Consider the following 20,763-nt stretch of genomic DNA (forward strand, 5'->3'; position numbering starts at 1 on the left):
CTTTCCACATGAGATAGGCTATCCAACCTTTCTGGAAAAGCCTCGCCTCCAGGTTCATAGCGCCTCACCAACCCAACTTTGAAACCCCGCCACTGTGCATGGTATAAAACGCCCTCTACGACGGCGTCTTCTCTTTTCCTTTCATACACCAAAATCATTTCCTCTTTTTCCAAAAATGCTCCAAGAAGACTTCCATAAGTTCAAAACCCTGAGTTCCTCCTGCTTATGTTCTCCGCAAAAACTGAGGAAGACACCGACTATGGCTCCGCCTTTCGGTACCATCAGACTCATACTTCATCATCAAAAGATCCGTTCGTTCTCTACATGATAGACGATATCCGAATGTTTGAGTTGAGACTCGCTGAAAAGGGATGATTGTCTGGACATGAGACTTTGGAAGCTCGTGGCTGTGGATGGCTATATAAGCTGTTCTCTGGTCTCGATCTTTCCTCCCTCCTAATATCCAAGATCTTCTCGATCAATGACCAAAAAGAAAAGACGGATGGGTCATGTTTCCAAAACGATAACAAACACAAGCGATGTCTCGTTCTGGAAAGATGATGAGTTTTTGCGCATGGCGCTGCCTCTCGAAAAGACTCAGCTATCGATCTCGAGTATGCATTCGCGGTTTTGTTATGACAAACTGGTTCTGAGCATTCCGAAATCGTTTGAATCATATTACATGTGTTGTTCAGCATAAAGCATAATCTTACATGAAGCACATCGCCCGTCAACAATACAAATGTACTCTGCACTTCCGTTGGTTGCACGAATTCAATCGTACGGGATCAATGTCGCGTGTCATAGCAAATCTCACAAGTTCGGCAGAGCCATGAAGATCTCGTGGTAAATTTTGGATAGTACTTTGAACAACACGCATGAGGTTGAGAGGAAGAGTAGAGTACTGCAAAACCCTCTCTTACCGACGCCGAAGTCGCCCACATGCAACTCAAATTCGCTGCTTTTAGTTTAGAATCTCAAAACACAGTCTGGATCATGACCTGTTCGTATGCAGATTTTGGAGGCCACATCGTTCTGTTCGGCGGCGTTTCCCAATCATAAGGCAAATGTTTGTCAGTTTGGAGTGCGGTGGACTGAACGAGTTTTTTGAGTAAATGGACAGAGTGCGGGAAAGCAGCCATGCTTGACAGTGATGGCCTTTTGGAAAAGAACAGGGTACTCCATTCAGCTTCGCTGGACAACTTTGAATACTCAAGCTTGAGCGAGTGGATAACGAAGTGGAAGAGGAAGAAAGGATTGAGGGGTATTTACACGTCTCTGTATCACGTGTTGAAGTGACATTTATAGTTCGAATGAAAGCGGCGGGAGACGTTACTGGATGGTGGATGTTTTTGGAATTGAGCAAGTTGCAGACGACCGAAGTCATGTCAAGCTCGTTTACACTTTTGGAAAAACCATGCATTTACATGTTCCAGCTGCTTTTAGATTTGAACGGATGGTAGAGTGATAGATGCGCCGACGCTCACAGCGAGGGACAATTAAGTAGAAGAAGGTCAGGAACGGACGGCCATGCAAGAGCTGCAAATAGTCTTGGAAATTTGTTGGCAGGAAACATACCGAGGTCATTTCGTTTGTTTTTTAATATTTGTGAATGTTCATAACAATCTTTAAGATAGTAGATAGCCTCATGCCATTAGGTGGACGGCATGCTTGTTTGCTTGCTGGTCTTGCCGACTGCCGGTGCAGCGCATGAACTACTTAGCTGTCTGTTTTGAGTGCTGAGACCGCTGCAGGAGACAGCAAACACATGGAGCGTCGCTTCTCGTATTTCACTATCCATGGCTTCTTTCATCATCCGTTTTGGTAATCGGAGGTTTTGAGTAGATGAGGAAAGGAAGTATTGATCTCAATCAGGTTTTAAGGTAGATTGATAAAGAACGGGAGAACTGCACATGCGGGGCTTGGCCTTGGTCTTTTGGAAGAAGCACGCAAAGTCCATGGACGCTTGCTGGTACGCTTTTGTATCCTTGTGCGAAGGAGTGGGTGATGGAGGCAAGAAAGCAGAGTGGCTGGGTGAGCTTTTATATCTGGCCGGGCGCTATAATGTGCTACACTTGACAGATACGCCGAGAGACATAGATCGGGAGTGTGTCATTTTGAAGAATGCGTACATTTCTTCGACGCCAAAAGACATAGTAAATGGCAGAATAGTTTTCGGAAAGACCAGGTGCTCGCATGTGTTGGAGTTGGTAAGATTTGGAAGGCTTAAAGAAGGATGGATCTATCGACAGTCGCACTGAGGGAGAGGGAAGTAACTTTTGCCAGAGGCAAAGGGGCAAAGTCATGCGTGGGGGTTTGGAGACTTTGAAAGTTGGGAATGCCACATGCGTCGGGATGTAAGACTTTTGAAAGAGTATGAAAGGGTCTTTTGAATAAGCAAAGAGTGACGTCGAAACTGTAACCCAGTTCTTGGGTTTCCATGCTTTTGTCCTGGAAGTCCGACGCCGCGAATATTGACTGCGAAGAATGAATGTTGGAAAGAATGAGTTCCCGGCGGGACACAACAGCCACATATTCTTGAAGGCTGAGCCTTTTTGCACCCATAGGTTCTAGTCTCTCAATTTTCGAAAACGGTGAATTGGAGTAGATGATAAAAGAAAGAGTCAATCCATATCAACGATACTTATATACCCCTCCCACCTCCTAAATCGGCGTACCCGCGGTACCCTTCTCCATCTCTTCACACAGCTTACCCAACTCCTCAATCACAACCTGATGGTCATCCCACTGCTTCAACCCACTCACAACGACCACCGCAACCGGCCCATCACAGTTCTTGATGTAAATCGGCACGCCACCACCATGAATCGCATAGTCTTTCGCCGTCTCACCAAGTCCCATTTTAGCCTTGAACTTCTCCTCGTCGCCCTCGAATTGGTTCTGCAGACGCCATGTGCTTGCGTTGAAGCGGATGACGGCTGCGCGTTTGCGGCTGACCCAGAAGTCGTTGTCTAGGGCTGTGCCGGAGTGGGTTACCTGCTCAGTATTAGCACACTATCCATACGCGTCGATCATGGTACTCACGGCATGGAAAAGCACATGACCTGGCGTGCTGATGGTAGAAATATCTACGACAGCCGGTCGCTCAAAGGTAAGCAGGCGTGTGCGGAGGTTGTAACCGAGCTTGAACGCGATGCCGGAATCCCAGTGTGGCAACAGAGCGGCCTTTTCTTGCTTCTTGATGGCTTCGACATCGCGGGGTGCTTCTGAGAGGCCCACGTGCTGCGGGATTTGGATATCGTCTGTCGCCATCTTGGAAGTTGTTCGTTGCGGAGGTTAGAGTGGTGTGGATGAGCGATCAATGTATGTGGTAGCAGGCGTCAGGTAATTCCTGTTCTGCCCGCAAAATAGTGGCTGATGCAGAAGGATATATCTCCGATAACATGTTGAGATGCCATGCCGAGTTCTAGATCGCCGATGTCATCCGTTGGCAGAGCTTTTCATAAATGTGGCTCTGCCGGCAGGCGGAGGCTCCGCATTGTTGCGCTAATTCCCCGCCATCATCGATCTTCCGCAGAGCCGCGTCGGGTCGCGCTCCTACTTTCTCGACACGCTCAGCTACCGACGCGTTTTCGACGCGTTATCATCGCGTTCATCTCTGTCGCAGCGACCTTAGCATGTCTTCGAAAGATCACGGAGTGATGTGACGCGAGAAGTACACGTGTTCACTTGCTCCAGAGGGCACGATCCCGGCCCTGCCTTCCTTACGGCAACCTCGATCGGGCTCACGACAGCATGCTCACATTATCAGGTGTGGCGCGTATAATGGGTAGTCGCTACGCGGCACGCAGTATGAGAAAGAGAAGGGCAGGACATTGCGACTACTAAGACCATTGCAAACACTCACGTAATCATTGCAGCCCCCATACAGGCCCTTGAAACGACACGTCGATGAAAACATAATCTGCCTTCGCGAGACGCTGATGCTATTCACGTCCGCGATCCGACGTACCTCGCTGATATCAGCGAACGCAAATACCTGATACTCGACGGCAAGGCGAACGTACGTTTCAACAATGTTGCTACGCAGATCTTTGGAGGCTCTGCGCAGCAACTCTGTCGCGGTCACTTCTCCAGCCCATCGAACTCAGACCAATTGGGCGATCTGGCTAAAACATACGAGTCTGGCGGACAACTGGACTTCTCTTTGACCGTTGAGCAAGGCTCACATTGATCGAGACGGACCTTTTTCAACACGAAATTATCGTTCAGTGGTCCTATGCAGCGTCCATTCAAACTTCCGTGCCGCAGGACCGATATGTTGTTCTGATCCAAAGATAAAGTAGCTTGAACATGCCTTACGCCCCTCGGCGTCAGAACAGGCTGGCAATTTTAAACCTGAGGGAGGCGTCAGGCATCCGAACAGTACTGTTTCCTTGTCGGCATGGAACCATTCCGTTTGTCATTGTGGGCTGGTCCAAGTGACTGCTCTATTTTTGTTCATGTGTCTGAATATATGAAGACGGCATGACGCTCCAAAAGCGAGATCATACACGCACATTCAGCAACGACTACACTCATACCACCTTGTATACATCACGAGTTTTGCATCCATCAGAATACTGCTTCTTCGATTGGCTGTTCGCGGCAATTGAGCACCTCTTTATCCGATTCGCTGTGAACTTCCCCGCTTCGCCAAGGCTTCCGACATGGTTCACATCTCGCGCGTTGTTCTGGGAGCAATCGCAGGCTTCCTTACACACATCACTATTGGAGCCGCTACAACTGGGCCTGCTGTCTCCCTCCATCAAAGGATGGCTACCAATGACGAAGTGGGAACTGGATCAACCAGCCCCATCGATTCGGCTAACCCCATGGTGAAATCATCATGCGCCACCTCAGACAACAAGGGAAACAAGGGAGATACATGCCAGCCGGGTTCAAATGACGCCGCTCCAGCAGGGACCATGGAGACTACGAAGCGCGTCAAGAGAGACGAAGATACTCCCAGAGCCTATCTCCTCAGCACCATTGACGGCATCAACAGAGCCCAATACGAAGAGTGGGCCAAGAAGCCGCCGCTTGGTGACAAGGAAGGTGACATAATCGCTTTCGATGAACTCGAATATGTTTCTTGTCAATATCTCAATCTTACTGACGCGGAGGCCGCTATTGTCCGCCAGGATCCTATCATAAGATTCATCGAGCGAATTACTGAAGACGATGGCGAGCTGCGCGTCATCCCTCCGCAGGAAGATCCGAGTTCACTACTTCCAAGTTCACTTCATGTCAAAGCTCAGGCACTCAACCAGAGGGATGAGAGTGCAGCTCATCTCAAGTTGCTGTCAGCCAGGAACCAGAGAAACGACCCCACAAAGTTACCGAACTATGTGTTTGAGCCTTCACTCGGAAAAGGTCAAACGATCTACGTCCTCGATAGTGGTTATCGTAAAAGCCACCAAGAATTCGATGCCTCAGAGCGCGAGGTTCGGGACTTTACTGTTGCTAACCGATACACATTCGCTGGTATTGGGCTCACGCCAGATCAACAAGGTCCAGAGGATATGACAGATGTCACTGGTCACGGCACTATGGTTGCGAGTATCGCAGCCGGATACGTCAGTGGTGTGGCCTCGAAAGCAAATCTTGTTGTCGTGAAGATGAGGAACTGGGCCAAGAACCCTTTGAACCCTGACCGACCTGAACTTAAACCACGTGGCGTTACGGACTCAGCGCTAGAGTATGCCTTCGCGTGGACAAGAAAGGACATTAGGCAACAAAAGCTCAATAATCCCGACCCTAATGCAAGGTATATTATCAACCTATCTTATGGTATGTCTTGCCTTCCACGATCTCGTCCTAGACCACACTAACAACAGTTCAGGCTGGGACAAAGAACAGCATCCTGGTAAGATTGCGGTATTGGAGTATGCACTCGCGGAATGCAAGAAAGACGGTGTCACGCTTGTTATCGCCGCGGGTAATGATGGAGAACATCGCACTCTGGATTCCCTCATACCGCAAACCTATGGCACCGACGATAGGTTTGAAATGATCACTGTGGGTGGCGTGGACCAGACCGGGAAGTATTACGCACAGACAGTCCAAGGCAAGGAGGGCCAAGGCGGCCAAGTCGATGTATACGCCGACGCAGTTCAAGTTGTTGCTGCGAAGCATGACAAAGATTCTAAGGATGACTCCACTGAAGCAGTTGATGGAACATCCGCTGCGGCACCAGCCATAGTAAGTATTCGGCAACATCTCCAACCTAGCACAAGACGCTAATGACGGAAGGCCGGGCTCGCTGCATATCTCTTCAGCATCCCGGCACTAAGCAGCAACTGGGGCGACGACACCGCACCGGCAGACATGAAGAAGTTCATGTTGAAGAACTCTGAAGTCAGGAATGACAACCCGTTTAAAGAAGGCGAGGAATATCCTACATCGCCAAAGCCCGAAAAGGAGAGCCTCAAAGTACCATACAACCTGGCGCTGAATACGTACGATACATTCCTTGCCTCAAATCATCACAAACTAACTCGACCACAGACTTTGCGATCTTCCTGATGCGGCAGCCAAGCGTTCTCTCTTCACAAAGCGAGCCCCAACACCCGAGAAGTCGGTTCCAGGCCGCCCTATCATCGAGGGTGGCGAAGTCACGAACGAAGATTTGAAGAATGTTCGTCACCTCGCATGCCCCAGACTGAGATCATCCACTAACAACACTCCAGGAAATCTGCAACGTCCACAACCGCCCCGCTCCAGAAACCGAACCCGAACCCGAACAAATACCAGAAGCACCGGCACCACTCCCAAACACAGCGGGCTGCAAGCTAGTCAAGCCTGGCTTTGGCGCCGGTGATTGGGAGATCACAGGATCTGGATGGGGTGATGAAGCGTCGCTCAGGGAGAAGTTCGGTGATTGGGCGTTCGGCTATACTGGTGGCGATTCTTTCACGGCTACGTTTACGAGTGCCATGGAGACGGTTGATATTGAGAAGGCTGTGAGGGAGATGTCCGGGTTGGGCGATGTTACTTGTACTTAGAAGACGATGAAGATGGAAGTATGGCGCATATGAGGGTTTGCTTCTGCTGGCGTAGGAGGCGTTTGGGACATGGGCTGCGCTTCTGCATGCATGGTTGCGAACGATGCTTCATCAGGATATACTATCACTATCCGCAGCCCTATCGAATGCCCACGGGCTCTTCTTTCATATACTGGTTCTGATCCGTAACTTGGTGACATGGTTGCGTGAATATTAGCTTTTGGAACAAGGAAACACATCAGATCTTTCAACTGACTTTTTGACATTGAGCACTAGAAAAGGCATCGACGCACCTCTCAGAGACATCCGTTGTTCTGAAGAATATTTTGGTATAATCGCCTCAAAGCTCCGTACTCCATGATCTGGAGGAGTGAGAAGGAAAGCGGCAGGTATTATTACAGCAAAAGAGGCTAAGCGCACGTCTCACATGCCGACAGAGCATGCATCTTTTCGGTTGTCGCGCGGGCATAGACTTGCGATAATAAACTTCGAAGTGCTCGAGGAGAGGATGCACCTGAACATGCAATGATGGTGTTTAAGCTTTGGAGATTTTATGGAAATGGTCGACTGAAGTCGTGAAGAAAAGGGCAAAGCCGAACGATTAGAAGTTTTTATACTGCGCATCGGTATCATGCACTAATCAGTAGACACTTTTGGAAACATCTGAAAGTCAATTCCGCATGTAAAGGTAGAGTAGTTGTTTCTCGATCGCTGCAAAGTCATTCGTATGAATGGTTGTGTTTTCGAGCTGTGTAGTGCGAGCCACAAGTGGCCGAAAGACATTATCCAGGAGAAAGCTTGATTTTAGCGAACTGCGAATGCGTGTTGTTGAGGGCAGAAGGCGCAGGAGAGAAAGGGTGGCGTTTCATATCGAATGTCAACCGACAACCGCCAGAAGGTAACGGACCAAGCTGAACGAGCCTGCCGCCACGCGGTATTATCGTGAGCGTTTTGATGTACTCGGCCCAGAACCATGTCTTATTCAGTTGTATTTTCCGATGATGGGTTTATTTGGAAACGCCTGGCCTGCCGCCACATGGTGGCTCGTACTCGATCTTTAAAAAACCATAATGATTTGCGTGTTTATTGAGGCAGATGGTAGCCAGACAGCAGAAGCTTTTGTAGTCGAAAGGTGGCAGTCTTGCAGAAATATTTGTCGATGTCCAATCGCTTCTTGTATAAATGCAGCTGACATGTCCGATCTTGCAAGCAGAACTCGAGAAGATGAAGAGACAGGAAGACATGGCCAGTTTGAGTGTGGCTTTCAGTAGCATGAACGGCGAAGGGAGGCGCGCCACTCATCATCGTGCTCATCAACGTTTTTGGTATCTAGGTATGCAGGATAGCGCAAAGTGAAGTTTAGTAAACAGGACACTCAACATGAGAAGATCTGCTTTTATACCAGCACCAGCGCCCGTACTTCCGCACCGTCCCTCGCTTGCCGGCATGTGCCGGTGACGTCAGAGGCCCCCTGAGGCCGTCTACGCGTCGCGTCGCACTCGCGCATGCCCTCTGCATTCCAAGGTTACATCTGTCAACACCACAGCTCCTTCTCTGCGCATTCTGTATTATCGTTCTCTCCTTTCGAGCGACGGAAGATCTGGGCTGTTCGGTAATTACTGCCCCGATAGCCGAGTGCGGGTTGACCCTGGACGATGCGGGGACTCCGCGTCGGCGTGATCCCTTGAAGCTATTTCCGCAACTTCTAACGTGTTTGAACTGCGGAGATGAGACTAGCCTGCTGATGGCGTTGCTAAACCCCTTGCGACAAATTGGAGAGATGATATCTTCCGGTGGCGTTGTGGAGGCGTCGGTATAAGTACTGAGCGCTTGGCGCAACGCTCACAATTGCCTGGAGTAGACGCCAGCCAGTATCTCAAACATATCAAAACAGCTGCTTGGTGACTTTGGCTATCTCTTTCCGTTATGAAGTTCCAAAGATCACTACCATATCTCCTGGGCTTCAGCACCGCGGCCTCGGCGCTACCCCAAAGTCTGTCCGAAAGACATGCAGGCGCAGCTACAAGAGCAACCGTACCAACAATCTGGATTGCAGGCGACTCTACGACCGCGCCGGATGGCGGTCACAACGGTACGGAAGGCTGGGGCCAATATCTCCAATACTCTTTCGGCGCCAACGCGAAAGTAAACAACTCCGCTTATGCCGGACGATCCGCGCGCTCGGTGCGTCCACTTTGTCGACTTCTTCCACAGCACAGAAATATGGACAGAACTGGCTAACACGTAGCGGATATAGTTCACACGCGAAGGGCGTTTCGACAGAATAGCCAAAGCCCTCCAACCCGGCGACTGGGTCATAATCGAGTTCGGCATCAATGACGCCGGCACGCTTCAAAATGGGTCCACAAGCTCAACAGGAGATAAAGGTCGACCGTCATGCCCTGGTGTAGGCGATGAGACATGTGAAGTGACTTTCAAGTAAGCTACCCAAGAGCAATGCCTAATCGCAACCGCTAAACTCGATGTCCGCCCAACAGCAACGCCACGGAGGTTGTCCACACATTTCCGTCTTACATCAAGACCGCCGCATCCACTTTCCTCTCGCTAGGCGCCTCCGGCGTCGTCATATCATCGCAACTTCCGACCAACGTCTGGGAGTCTGGAAGTTACAGCTTCACTCCTGGAAGATTTGCTTACTACAATATGTATGTAACATCACCCGGCTGATCACATCAATGTCTGCCATCTGAGATTTTGAGGGGCAAAGAACGAGTCTGACTAACATTCGACACAGGCTATCGGTCATCGAACTAGGCGGTCCAGCATCACATGTGTATTTCGTGCAGCATGGCAATTACGCAGCGCAAGCGCAAAAGCTGCTGGGAAAGGAGGTGGTGGATAAGGAGTATCCGATGGATCATACGCATACGGCGCCGTTTTTGGCGGATGTGGTACGTTCTTGCAACTCTTCTCGCTCATCGCCACTGTGTTCTCGTTTTCCCGAACATTTGTCTTCTTTGACTGCTTTTTGTTTTGTATTTGAAGGAGTATTCGACTGACAAAGAGAATAGCACAGCCAGGCTTTTGTACTGGGATTGAAGTGCGGGACTAGTCCCTTGGCGGGGTTGGTGGTCAATGCTACAGCGAGGATCGAAATGGAGAGGGGGAGTTGTTTGTCCGCTAATGCTACGTTGCCGATTTAGATGTCAGACATGGTCTTGAATTCGTGGTCGGCTTCAGCGGAACACATGGCTTCTTCACTCCTGCCATTTGGAAAAGCTTTGGGAAGGCGAACGCGCAGTTCTCATCATGCATGCCCTTCGTTTCTTCTCGAACTCCGCAGAACCATGAACGATGTCCTCATATTCCTCGGTGGTACAGCGCATTACTGTATAGTCGAGATAATGGAGCAAGAGGAGAGAAAATGGTCATGCGTTCATCACCAACTTCTAAGGAATTCAGTTCGCGACTTTTGAAGTATGGGCGCTTCAGAAAAGAAGTGGAAGCAGGGAGGTGGTTTTGTGGGTATTTTCCAAGGAACGCCAGAATCAGGGCAATAACTCCTCAGAAGATCTAAGAATGACGAACGCGCGGCCCCCATGAGGCGACCGACGAGCTCTTTTGGACTTGGCAGAACATGTAGACCGAAGGCTACATTTTTGGTGACGCAGCACAAGATTGTATGGCTCGAATAGTAGAACGAGCGGAGCAGAAACGGCCATGACTTTACGCTTGTTGGTTTTTTAAGAGAATGTTATTCAAATTTCCGATGTATAGCCGTGGAAGTAGAGAAAAAGGTGTTATCGTGATCGTTTTCAATGCAACCCTAGCAACTGAGTGTCACTTTCTAAGAGGATTGAAAGAAGACTAAGCGCAAAGCTCTCATGGAAAGAGTCTTTACGGTAATTTAGACTCCACAGAACATGATCTGGTTTCGCGTTACTTTTAGGTGTTTTAGAAAGATTACATCTGTGCGAAGGAGATACAACCGAAAAGAGGAGCAGACATGATTATTGGTCATAGGTCTGCGCTTCTGGAATCGGGCTTGTTCGTTTCGAAGTGCGCGGTATAGGAGCAGAACTAAAGGTAGTACAGTAGATGTTTTACAAGCGACTTTGCAAAGTGGAAAACACTTGCTAGAGGGACTTGGGAAAGGCGAACCGCGATCCTCATACATAGCTTGATTTTTCTTTTTGGACTTCGCAGAACATGATCTAGTTCTTTATGGCAAAACCTATTCGGCCGCCCCCTAACACTATTCGGCCGCCCCTAAAAAGATTAGATAAGATAGAAGCAAATCCTTAAGATAAAAAGGTCCCTTACAGCTATAATACTCGCCTATTTACGCTTATTTCCTAAACAGGCAATATAGCGTTGCGCGCGCGAGCCTAAATAGTTATTATCTAGTCTTTTTAGTGACGTAGTATCGCGTACGCAAGCCTAAAGAGTAATTATCTAGTCTTTTTAGCTACAAAGATAAGATAATAGACCCCTAAGCACTTTTCTAGCCTAAATTTACACTAAATTAATACTTTTATATAGTAATTGCCTAATTAGGTAATATATTCTAGTAACGTAGCTTATTAGAGGCGTAAAGACGTTAGGGGCTTTCTATCTAATCTTTTAGGGGCGGCCGAATAGCGTATAGGGGCGGCCGAATAGGTTTTGCCTTCTTTATCTTTTTTGGTGTGTTGAACATATTGCTGCTGCGCATATGATGCCATACAGAAGAGGGGAAAAAGCGAACATGGTGTTCTGGACTTGGTGTTTGTAAATCACTTCCTACGTTTTGGAGTACGTGAATGTATGAAGAGAGAAAGAAAGATAGTCTGGTGGGCACTTTATGTGGAACGCCAGACGCCAAGCAATAATTGCTGAGAAGGTCTAACAAGGGGGAGGGCAAAGCTCTCATTTTAGGGTTTGCTGGTGTTTTGGACTCCGCAGAACATCGTCTGGGTTTGCGCGACTTTTTGGTTTTTAGAAAGATCGCATCTTTGCGGAGCTTTTGTAACACGAGAAAGAAGCAGGAACGGCCATTTTGAGCCGACAGCATGATTTTGGAGGTCATTTCCCGAGGTTTGAAGTACGTGAAGGTAGGAGGGAAGGAAGGAGGACAGTCTCATGGACACTTTATACGGAAGGTCAGATGCAGAGCAGGGCCTTAAGAAGCTTCTTGGATTGCGAACACACAGCTCTCATGTCCATGCACGTGGGATATTTTGGTTCGGTACGACCGGACATTGAGGGGTCAGAAGCGCAGTTTAGTGACATCGCGCAAACGCCGTTACGGGAGTTCCGTTAACACAAGAGGAGAGAAGAGCACATAGGTTCATAATATCACCTTTTTGAAGACCCAGGTCTTATAGATGTAAGCTCAGTGATTGTAGAAAGAGAAGAGAGGAAACTAGTAAAACTATGGTATGAAACGTAGCGGAAAACCAGGTACAATTTTAGCAACACAAGAGGAGAGCAGAAAGTTCATTTACTTCGATTTTTGACTTTTTGGGAACCCCAGGAATCATTGCTGGTAGCAAAGGTATTTTAGAGTGGAATAGAGGAGCGTAGTAACCAGTTTTTGGAAGACACAGCGGCCGGATGATTAGGTATGATCTCGTTGCCATGAGAGGAGATCAGACCGCCCATAGCCTCATTCTGTCGAGGCTTTCGAGAACCAGGAATCATGTTCGGGAGCATCTCAGATTTCGGGGTAGAAGAGAGGAATGCGGTAATGGTTTAAGATACAAAGAAGAGAAGCACCATATGAGAAAATGGTGGCTTTTTCGAGGAAGACGAGCACACGACTCCCATCGCAAAGTGTGTGGAATGTTTGTTCTCGGACAAACATGTGGAAGGTCTCTGGGGAGTTTTATTCGCACATATCGTATTGCGCAAGAACTTTTGATGGAAAAGAAGGCGAAAAGCCAGAAGCGAACATGAAAGTCTACTCGTCAAGTTTTGGAATAATTGGCGGCTTGTCTGCAGGTGTTGGAGAATACGTTTGGAGGCGCAGAGTAGTAGGCGGTTTTATATGAAGGACTGGAGAACAAGTCTCATTTTGACAAGCCGTGAAAAGACCGACCGCACAGCTCTCATCGCCATCGGCTCAAACAGTTTTGGATTTGGTGCAGACATTCGTATGTCGGCTATATGTTTTGGTGATGAAGCAACGCGACGGTCGCTGCAATTTGAGGAACATCAGAGAAGGCAGGGACGGACATTCCTCTTTTCGTTCGATGTTTTGGAATTTTGAGCTCACATTGTTGGAGTGAGAGAAGTAAAGAGGAGAAGTGGAAGCGCGCTGTCGTAGCAGTTTTATATGGAAAACCCGAGACATAGAACGATTTGATGGTGTTTCTGAAGGGGCGAGCGCAGCGCTCATACGTAGGTGTACCGAGAGTTTTGGGGTCACAGACAAGCATGTATATTGCCATCGTAAATTTTGGAAGTTTCGGCAAACATGCATTGCTAGACGTTGGCTGTCTGGACACATGGAACGTGTATTCGGAAATTTTGAAGGAGGAAGCGGGGGCAGAGACGGCCATGTGTCTACACACAATCCATTTTGGAAATCAGAACCAGGGTCTGAATGGAGAATGAGAAGATATGAAAGATGGGGAGAAAGTCAGCTTTTATATGCCCTGCCAAGCGCACAGAACCGAAGTCAGTGGGAAGCGATGTAGTTAGGCAAATGTCGTACATCACATGAACAAACTCCAAAGATCTTTTGATGATGACAAATTGGTATCATTACGCATTACTTTCTTTCTCAATCATCCATCCACCAGCTATCATACAACATCGTCGTCCTCTCAACTAATTACATGGCTCATAGGCCTCATCCACTAACTTTACATGTCCACAATGCTACAATAGCATGATGACATCCACCTTCTCATTTCTAGTAGCACAAACTTAGCCGGCCTGGTACAGACCAAGAGCAACAACGTGGGGGTTGATCATGCTCAAGTTGAAGGGAGTAAGGAAGGGGTTGGCATCAGTCAGAGCAACGAACATGGTGTCGTTGACAGCTGGCTCGCCCTGGTAGACCTCGCCGGCGGGCTGGTAGGTGAATCCAGTGTTCTCGCCAGTGATCTCAAGAGGAGTGTAGGTCAGGTTCAACTGCGAGACCCAAGCAACGTAGGCAGGGGCGCCGGCAGAGGTGTCGGTAATGTAAGAGTTGTTGGGGCCAACAGCCTGACCGGGGTTCTCCCAGGTGAGGTTGACAAGCTTGCCGGGGAAGGAGAGAGGCTGAGTGCGGTTGCGTGCGACGGCGGGGCCGCAAGAGTAGCCAGGGTGCTCGGTGCCGTTGACGTTGACGCAGGACTCGTCGGGGTCAATGGTGGAGTCAGCGGGGTCGGCGACGCGGTCACCAGCTACCTCGTGGGGCTTGGTGTCGTTGGGCGAGAAGCGGTTGGGGTTAGGCTGGTTGTCGATGAACAGAGCCGGGAAGTTTTGCCATGCGAGACGGGTGGTGTTCTCGGGGCACGAGCTGATGTAAGGAGCGAGGTAGGTCCAGGCCCAGGACTGGGGGATGCCAGTCTCGAAGTAGACGGGCATGGGGGCAAGGCCGAGCATCTGACGGAAAGACATTTGCTGGCGCGCCTCAGTGGCAATGGACTGGGAGAGGAGGTTGGCGACCTCGCGGGCGTCCATGTGGGCGAGGAAACCCCAGACACCAGACTCGCCGAAGCGGGTGAGCTTCATGTTGAAGTCGATGAACTCGCGAACGGTGCGGTAGGGGTAGTTGTAGGTGCACTGGGGAGGAGCAGTCTCGCCGAGCATGTTGCTGAGGAGGGTAGCGTGGCCACTCTCTTGCTGGGCCATGAAGGCAATGTAGGCGCGGTCCTCAGCAGTGAGGCCAGCGTCGAGGAAGTCCTGTGCGGAGAAGACGGCGAGACCGTTGTTGAACAGGTCGAGCTCAATCCATTCCTGGTAAAGACCGAGGGTGATGGACTCGTAGTCGAAGTCGCTGTTCACCATGTAGCGAGGCTCGGTGCCGTTGGTACCGAGACCACCAGCTGGCATGTAGGGGATGGGCATGGGGTCCTGGGGTTTGCCGTTGGTGTTGTAGTAGGTAGCCGTGGGGGCCGGGCCTAGAGGAGCGATGGCAGTGCCAATGGTGGTAGGCGCCTTAGCAGCTCCGGTAGTGGTGGGAGTGCCATCGTATGGGCCATGGCTGGTGGCGCCAGTGACATCTGAGCTCCTGCGGGGAGGAGCTGAGCCAGGTGCGGTGGGAATAGCAGCGACCTGGGAGGCAGAGCCGAAGGACGTAGCGGGTGTGGCATCTGGCGTGAAGGTAACGGAGAAGCTGGCATCCGCGTTGGTGTAGCCTGGGACATCTTCAGTCGGCTTAGCAGCGCTGTAGCCGTCCTGGGGCGCAGGGGCGGCAGCAGCGAAAGCCGCGAGGACCGAAGTGGTGAAGAGGCTCTTGGTCAACATCTTGAAATCGATTGTCGGGTCGAGGTGTTGTGCGGTTGGGACGATGGACGGCGTCTGTAATGGTTATATACGCGCATCGCGCATCAGTGACCGCATCGCGTCAACGCTACTTCCTACTGATTTCACATCGATGACCACAAGCGTCGCTGCCGAAATAGGTTTAACCGCTATGATTTCATGACTGGACGGATGCGGTAGTGCAAGCCGCAGATATCGAAAAGTCGGCCACGACATGGGAATCTCGGGACTGGCATCGGGAAGACATTTCGGACGAATCAGAAGATGCGCTGCTGAATCTTGCCTGCTCAGTGCACCTCAATGCCTGTTGGGAAAACCTGGGCGCTGCGTGAACGCGTGCGTACAGGGGGCGTGTTTTCCACGATTTGCCGCGTGCAGACAACGTGACGACGTGATGACATGGTGGAGCGTTTAAGTTTTGAGCCGCTAGTGCTCCCGCCCCGCAAGAGATCAACAGCGACAATTAACGAAACCGGCTTCCGTCCAAGGCTTCGGCGATGTCGCCAGTGCTCTTTGGGAGTAGCTCAACGCTTAAGCATACACCCGGTCTACATTTGTTGCTGAGAAATCTCGACCCGTACATCCAGATACTCGCCCCCGCGGAGCGGCAGCCTCGCGTGGCCAAGCCAACCCAGTAAGCCAAATCGCACCTCAAGCTCGGGTAAACATCAGAATCTGCAGGTACAGAAGCAGGCTCATCTCCGCTTGGCCGCTTACCGATGCGGCCATGTGAGCGCGCTCCATGCATGCTGCAGCATGTGGATCGTAGATGTGGAAAAGCTTTGGCCGAAAAAATAACGTGCATCTGCGATATGGACAAGGAAGATGGCATTACCGATGCAGCTTGCATGTCTACCCCTTACCTAAGCACATCGACGATGACGTTAGATCTGCGCAACGCGCGCCGATGTTTGACGAACGGCGAACATCATGGGTGCCACGCGAGATGATTATTGGAGAGGTGCGGGACAACAACGCACAACGCACAGCGCACATGCAGTTTGTGGAGCGATAAACGTGCGAGCTGGGATGCAATAGTGGAACTGGTATTATTCGCTGATGATTGAATTATTTCGCGCGCGACATCGGACCCCAATTCTCCCTGGGCGCAAGCTGGTAGCGGACGTATTTGCCCCTGTCGTGATCCTTGCCGAGCTTCTCGTCAAAGTTGACCTCGAACTTGGTGTTGAGGTAAGCTGGCAGATCTTTTGCGGATGTCGTCGCCGAACCATCGCCGCTGTTTTCTCCATTGCTTTGCGCTTCAGGCGCCGGATCGGCCGGTACTTGAGCAGGTGCTATGTCGGCAGTTGGCGTTTTTGTGTACCCTGTTGCGTTGGACTTTGCAAGAATGGCGGCGCCTGGGCTTCCTGCTTTGGGCAGATTCTTCAGCGGCGCTCTTTGCCGCACCCATTCGAGCATAATGTGCCAAATGTCCTTCCACGATGCGTCGGTCTTGATGGAGCCAGGTTTGCAATGGCTCATCGTCACCCTAAACCCCGCATGTCGTAGCGCACCACGCATGGCCGCCAACGGCGGCGCTGAACAGTGAACTATCTTCGCTACCGAACTTGGAATGATAAAGAAGGGGTGGTGGTCCACCTCTGCAGGATCGGACTTCGGAATGAGGGGATCTAGCACTTGAGTCTTTCCTCCATTGGACTTGTCCAGCTTGGTGCCAAATGTAATTTCCTCCAATGCTGTATGCAACATTCCTTCGATGCGATCCGTTGTCGCGTATGTCTGCTTGTCGACTTCGTTTAGCTGCGCTAGTACTCTTTCGATAAAACCGACATTATGCAACGGCCCGCCGTACATTGGTCCTGACAGGTGGGTCTTGTGGCCGCAGTGCTCGCAGTGTTGGTCCGCGGAGGGCCCTTGTGCAAAGCCGTGCTTGTACATTGGGTCACCGTTCTTATTCTTCAGGACTTTGTTCCGAGCAAGGAATTGGGTAGTCCACGCACCGCAGCCGCTTTCGCAATGGTAGACAAGCATGGTTTTGCCGGCGAGAAGCTTGACGTCGGTGGGCGCTTTGCGCACTCGTACGAATACTCGTATATAGTAGTCGATGGAGAGAGACAGTAGTGGCTCGATAGCCATGCCGTATCGACCGGCCGAAGTTGCGATGGCGTGTAGAACCAGGCGTAACCCGCCTTCGTGGCAGGGCTCGCCCTTGAATGGCAGTCCACCGTACTGCGAGTAGGTCTTCTCGAGGTAGCCGTGTGACGCGAAGATGGCGGAGTCGGTGCACGTTACACAGAGTAATCCGTCGTCGTTGATGGCTTGTATGGCCGCGTCGATGAAGGGAGCGGCAGTGCCGTATGGGTCAAGGTCAATGACATCGTAGCCTTTCTTGTCGCAATAGCTGTACATGTAGGCTATCGCATTACCAGTGTTTGCTGTTACTGTCTCCTCGAGTTTATTGTGCTTTACGTTGAGCTTTATGGAGTCGACAGCATTCTGTGACATATCGTTTGCTGTAACGGCGGTTGCAAATGGGACCTCTTTCGCGAAACGTAGGGCACGGAGACCGGTCGCGGATAGGGCATCGAGGATACGGAAGGAAGGTCTCCAAGGCGTTCGTCCTCCATTCGCACCAGTAGCGTCGTCCTGATCATTTTCACCTTCTTCTTCTTGCTCGGCGGCACCATATTTATCTAATGTCTTCTGCCTCTTTGGGTGGACCGCACCTTCTTCACCATTAGCCTCTACATGCTTCCTCTTTTTAGACAGACTTTCATCTGTGGTAGGAGCCTCAGTCTCACCATTCCCATGATTCGTAGTATCTCCCGCCGCCCGTTCCGCTTGTATCCGCTGTCGCGTGCGTTCCCTCTTCTGTTTGAATTGCTCGTGCTTCTTCAGTTTCCGTTGTATTGAGTCCAGGCCGAACGTCTTGATCGCAAGTACAGTCAAATCGCGATTGAACTGCTGAATGGGGTTGTAGAAGACTTGTTGCTTTGCATGTTCCTCCTTGGATAGCCTTGGGTCGGTGGACGTGGGGATGTCATGGGGGACGAGAATATGCGCGAGGCCTTCCTTGATGGTGGTGTATTCTTTGCCGTCGTGGCTTATATGTTGGTCGGCTTGCGGGGTCGCATCAATAGTCTGCACAGTTGCGTCGGTCATGGGGACGTCGGAAGCCATGGTGAGGGAGGTGTGGAATGCGCGTGGGAAAGAGCTACTGGTTGCCCATGCTCTGCGGGGAAGGCGTGGAGGGACTCGGAAGGCGCGTGAGCAGCGTGTCCAGATTAGAATGGAGGCCAGATTGGAGGTGAGTGTGGAGGTCGATCTAAATCCGGCGATAGTTGTGGCTTGAGCAAAGAGTCACGGCGCATCCACGGTTCTGTCGCGTCGAGCTCCAAATTTTTGGCTTCGGAGTTAAGCTTAAATTTAGCGTCACCGCGCGACTTCCCCGCGTCGCCTGTCACGACTATCACTACCCAATATATACAGCGAGTATACTAGATGCACATTGTCGTGAAACTAATGAATCGGCGCACAGAATGGTGCTATCGATATACCAACATTAACATGCAGCAAACAACCTCCAAAGCGTGCATAGTGGTTCCGCATAGACCAATGGGTGAGTGGCTGCCTGGAGAGGGCTGAGACTCCTGCTCCGCCTCACCGGCCCCTTGAACGCCTCATCCACGCCCAAGTATCGTCTTTCCTTCTTAATCTCAATCGCGATATCCATCTCATAGTCCTCTACATCTCTTTTTAGTATTTCTCCGCACACTCGAGAATCTACACCATGGGTAGACCTTCCGACCCCCCACCCAGCTACCGGGACGACCCAGACGCCGTCTCCCTCCACACCACCCCCGACGACTACACCTACGACGATGCGCCTGAAATCTCCGGCCTTCCGCCTTCCTACACCGACAGCGAAGCAGGTACCAGCAATGTACCCGCATCCTCGATCCCCATCCACCACATCGCGCCCCCAACCACATCAACGAACCACGCCAAACCCTCTTTCAAGAACGGAAACCCCGTCGTAAACACCACGATAAACGTCCAAGACCCACTCTACGACAACGACCCCGCCGCTCTCGAAAACTCCATCCGCCTCCTTGCCGAAGCCGCCCCAACACCCCTCATCTACATAATGGGCACGCACCGCGAAACCACCAAGAAGAATAACGAGACCAAGTCGCGCACCATAACTGACTTCCGTCTTGTCATAAACCTGTCCAAATACATCCATGCGCACTACATTGCCAACAACTTCGGCACCATGTCCCTCACGACAGCTGAGAACAGCGAGAAAACGCACCGCGGCACGATTCTCAAGTGTAGGGCACCGGGCGCAAAGCAAGATATTGAGGTGGGCGGGACTCAGAAACCGAGCTTGACGGAGTGGTGCCATAGATACTGCGCCTCCCCACGCGCACTTCGTATCTTCCGTGTGCGGCGCGACGTCACGGGTCTGGATGAAGCATACCTGCGCAGCCGCATCGAAGGCATAATCCGATCGACCAACTACCGCGGCAACATCTCCATAACCTTCCCCGTCGAAGACGCAAACGTCGATTTCTACACGAGCCACCGTGTGAATGCTTGGAGGCTGAAGACATGGGTGCGATGGATCTTCTACTTGACCTTCCTGTGGATCTTCAGTTGGCCTATCTTGTTCTTCGCGACGCGGCGCTGGAGCGTCGTTAGAGCTGAATGGCCATTTTCACGAACGAATAGTATGGGGAGGAAGGAGTACACGACTATTAGTGAGGAGGAGTGGATGGGTGAGTGGCATGTGGCGATAAGGAGACTGGTATTGGAGAGATATGAAGGCGAGGCGAGTGAGGAGATGATGAGGGCAGTTATGCAGAGGAGTGAGGATCCGCCTGTGCCTGGGACGTTTAGGAGTGGGCATGTTGGTGTGGATAATGCGGTGGGCGTGCTGACGCAGGGGTTTCAGGTTGCGAGGGCACTGAGTAATGGGGAGGGAGTGGGGAGGGTTGGGCAGAGTGGGTGGGGGTATGACTATTGATGAGTGTGTCGGCTCAGATGCTCGGATGGCGCTTGGGTAACTTACAATATTCGGATCTTTGTTGCTGTTGGTCACATAGAGGCATGGAAATCCGTTGAATATTTCATATCATCACACAACTGCTACCACAGTGCTCTCATAGAACAGTCAGGCCTCTACACCCTTCGATTGGGGACGACTTGGATTCTCCATGTTTCCATCGAATCGAGCATGTGATACGATGGCTACAGCAAACCTATCCGATCCCTAAGAGTTTAAAAAGCGACTATATGGTCATTCTCACGCCCGTCTACCCCATCGCAGAGCGTACGATGACAACTTATCGCCAACCAGACCCATCTCTCAGTG

General features: G+C 50.8%; 6 protein-coding genes across 6 annotated transcripts; 3 read left to right on the plus strand and 3 right to left on the minus strand.

The window, feature by feature from the left end:
• Nucleotides 1-2,664: 2,664 nt before the first annotated feature.
• J4E86_002912 (uncharacterized protein) lies at nucleotides 2,665-3,273 on the minus strand (the record flags this gene model as incomplete). Its single annotated transcript, XM_051443468.1, has 2 exons — nucleotides 2,665-2,997; nucleotides 3,046-3,273. The coding sequence occupies 2 exons, from the start codon at nucleotides 3,271-3,273 to the stop codon at nucleotides 2,665-2,667; spliced, it is 561 nt and encodes a 186-aa protein (XP_051304963.1).
• A 1,655-nt stretch (nucleotides 3,274-4,928) lies between these two features.
• Nucleotides 4,929-7,007, plus strand: J4E86_002913 (uncharacterized protein; the record flags this gene model as incomplete). The annotated part of the gene is made up of 5 exons (XM_051443469.1): nucleotides 4,929-5,793; nucleotides 5,846-6,204; nucleotides 6,256-6,461; nucleotides 6,511-6,640; nucleotides 6,693-7,007. 5 exons carry the CDS (start codon nucleotides 4,929-4,931, stop codon nucleotides 7,005-7,007), a joined length of 1,875 nt encoding a protein of 624 aa, XP_051304964.1.
• A 1,926-nt stretch (nucleotides 7,008-8,933) lies between these two features.
• On the plus strand, nucleotides 8,934-9,450 carry J4E86_002914 (uncharacterized protein; the record flags this gene model as incomplete). Its single annotated transcript, XM_051443470.1, has 2 exons — nucleotides 8,934-9,191; nucleotides 9,265-9,450. 2 exons carry the CDS (start codon nucleotides 8,934-8,936, stop codon nucleotides 9,448-9,450), a joined length of 444 nt encoding a protein of 147 aa, XP_051304965.1.
• A 4,430-nt stretch (nucleotides 9,451-13,880) lies between these two features.
• On the minus strand, nucleotides 13,881-15,407 carry J4E86_002915 (uncharacterized protein; the record flags this gene model as incomplete). The annotated part of the gene is made up of 1 exon (XM_051443471.1): nucleotides 13,881-15,407. The coding sequence occupies one exon, from the start codon at nucleotides 15,405-15,407 to the stop codon at nucleotides 13,881-13,883; it is 1,527 nt and encodes a 508-aa protein (XP_051304966.1).
• Nucleotides 15,408-16,493: 1,086 nt separating this feature from the next.
• Nucleotides 16,494-18,566, minus strand: J4E86_002916 (uncharacterized protein; the record flags this gene model as incomplete). Its single annotated transcript, XM_051443472.1, has 1 exon — nucleotides 16,494-18,566. The coding sequence occupies one exon, from the start codon at nucleotides 18,564-18,566 to the stop codon at nucleotides 16,494-16,496; it is 2,073 nt and encodes a 690-aa protein (XP_051304967.1).
• A 610-nt stretch (nucleotides 18,567-19,176) lies between these two features.
• Nucleotides 19,177-20,363, plus strand: J4E86_002917 (uncharacterized protein; the record flags this gene model as incomplete). The annotated part of the gene is made up of 2 exons (XM_051443473.1): nucleotides 19,177-20,167; nucleotides 20,344-20,363. The coding sequence occupies 2 exons, from the start codon at nucleotides 19,177-19,179 to the stop codon at nucleotides 20,361-20,363; spliced, it is 1,011 nt and encodes a 336-aa protein (XP_051304968.1).
• Nucleotides 20,364-20,763: the final 400 nt, after the last annotated feature.

Source organism: Alternaria arbusti (genome assembly GCF_024043155.1).
Source record: "Alternaria arbusti strain BMP 1465 chromosome Unknown scaffold_3, whole genome shotgun sequence".
Classification (NCBI taxonomy): Eukaryota; Fungi; Ascomycota; class Dothideomycetes; order Pleosporales; family Pleosporaceae; genus Alternaria; species Alternaria arbusti.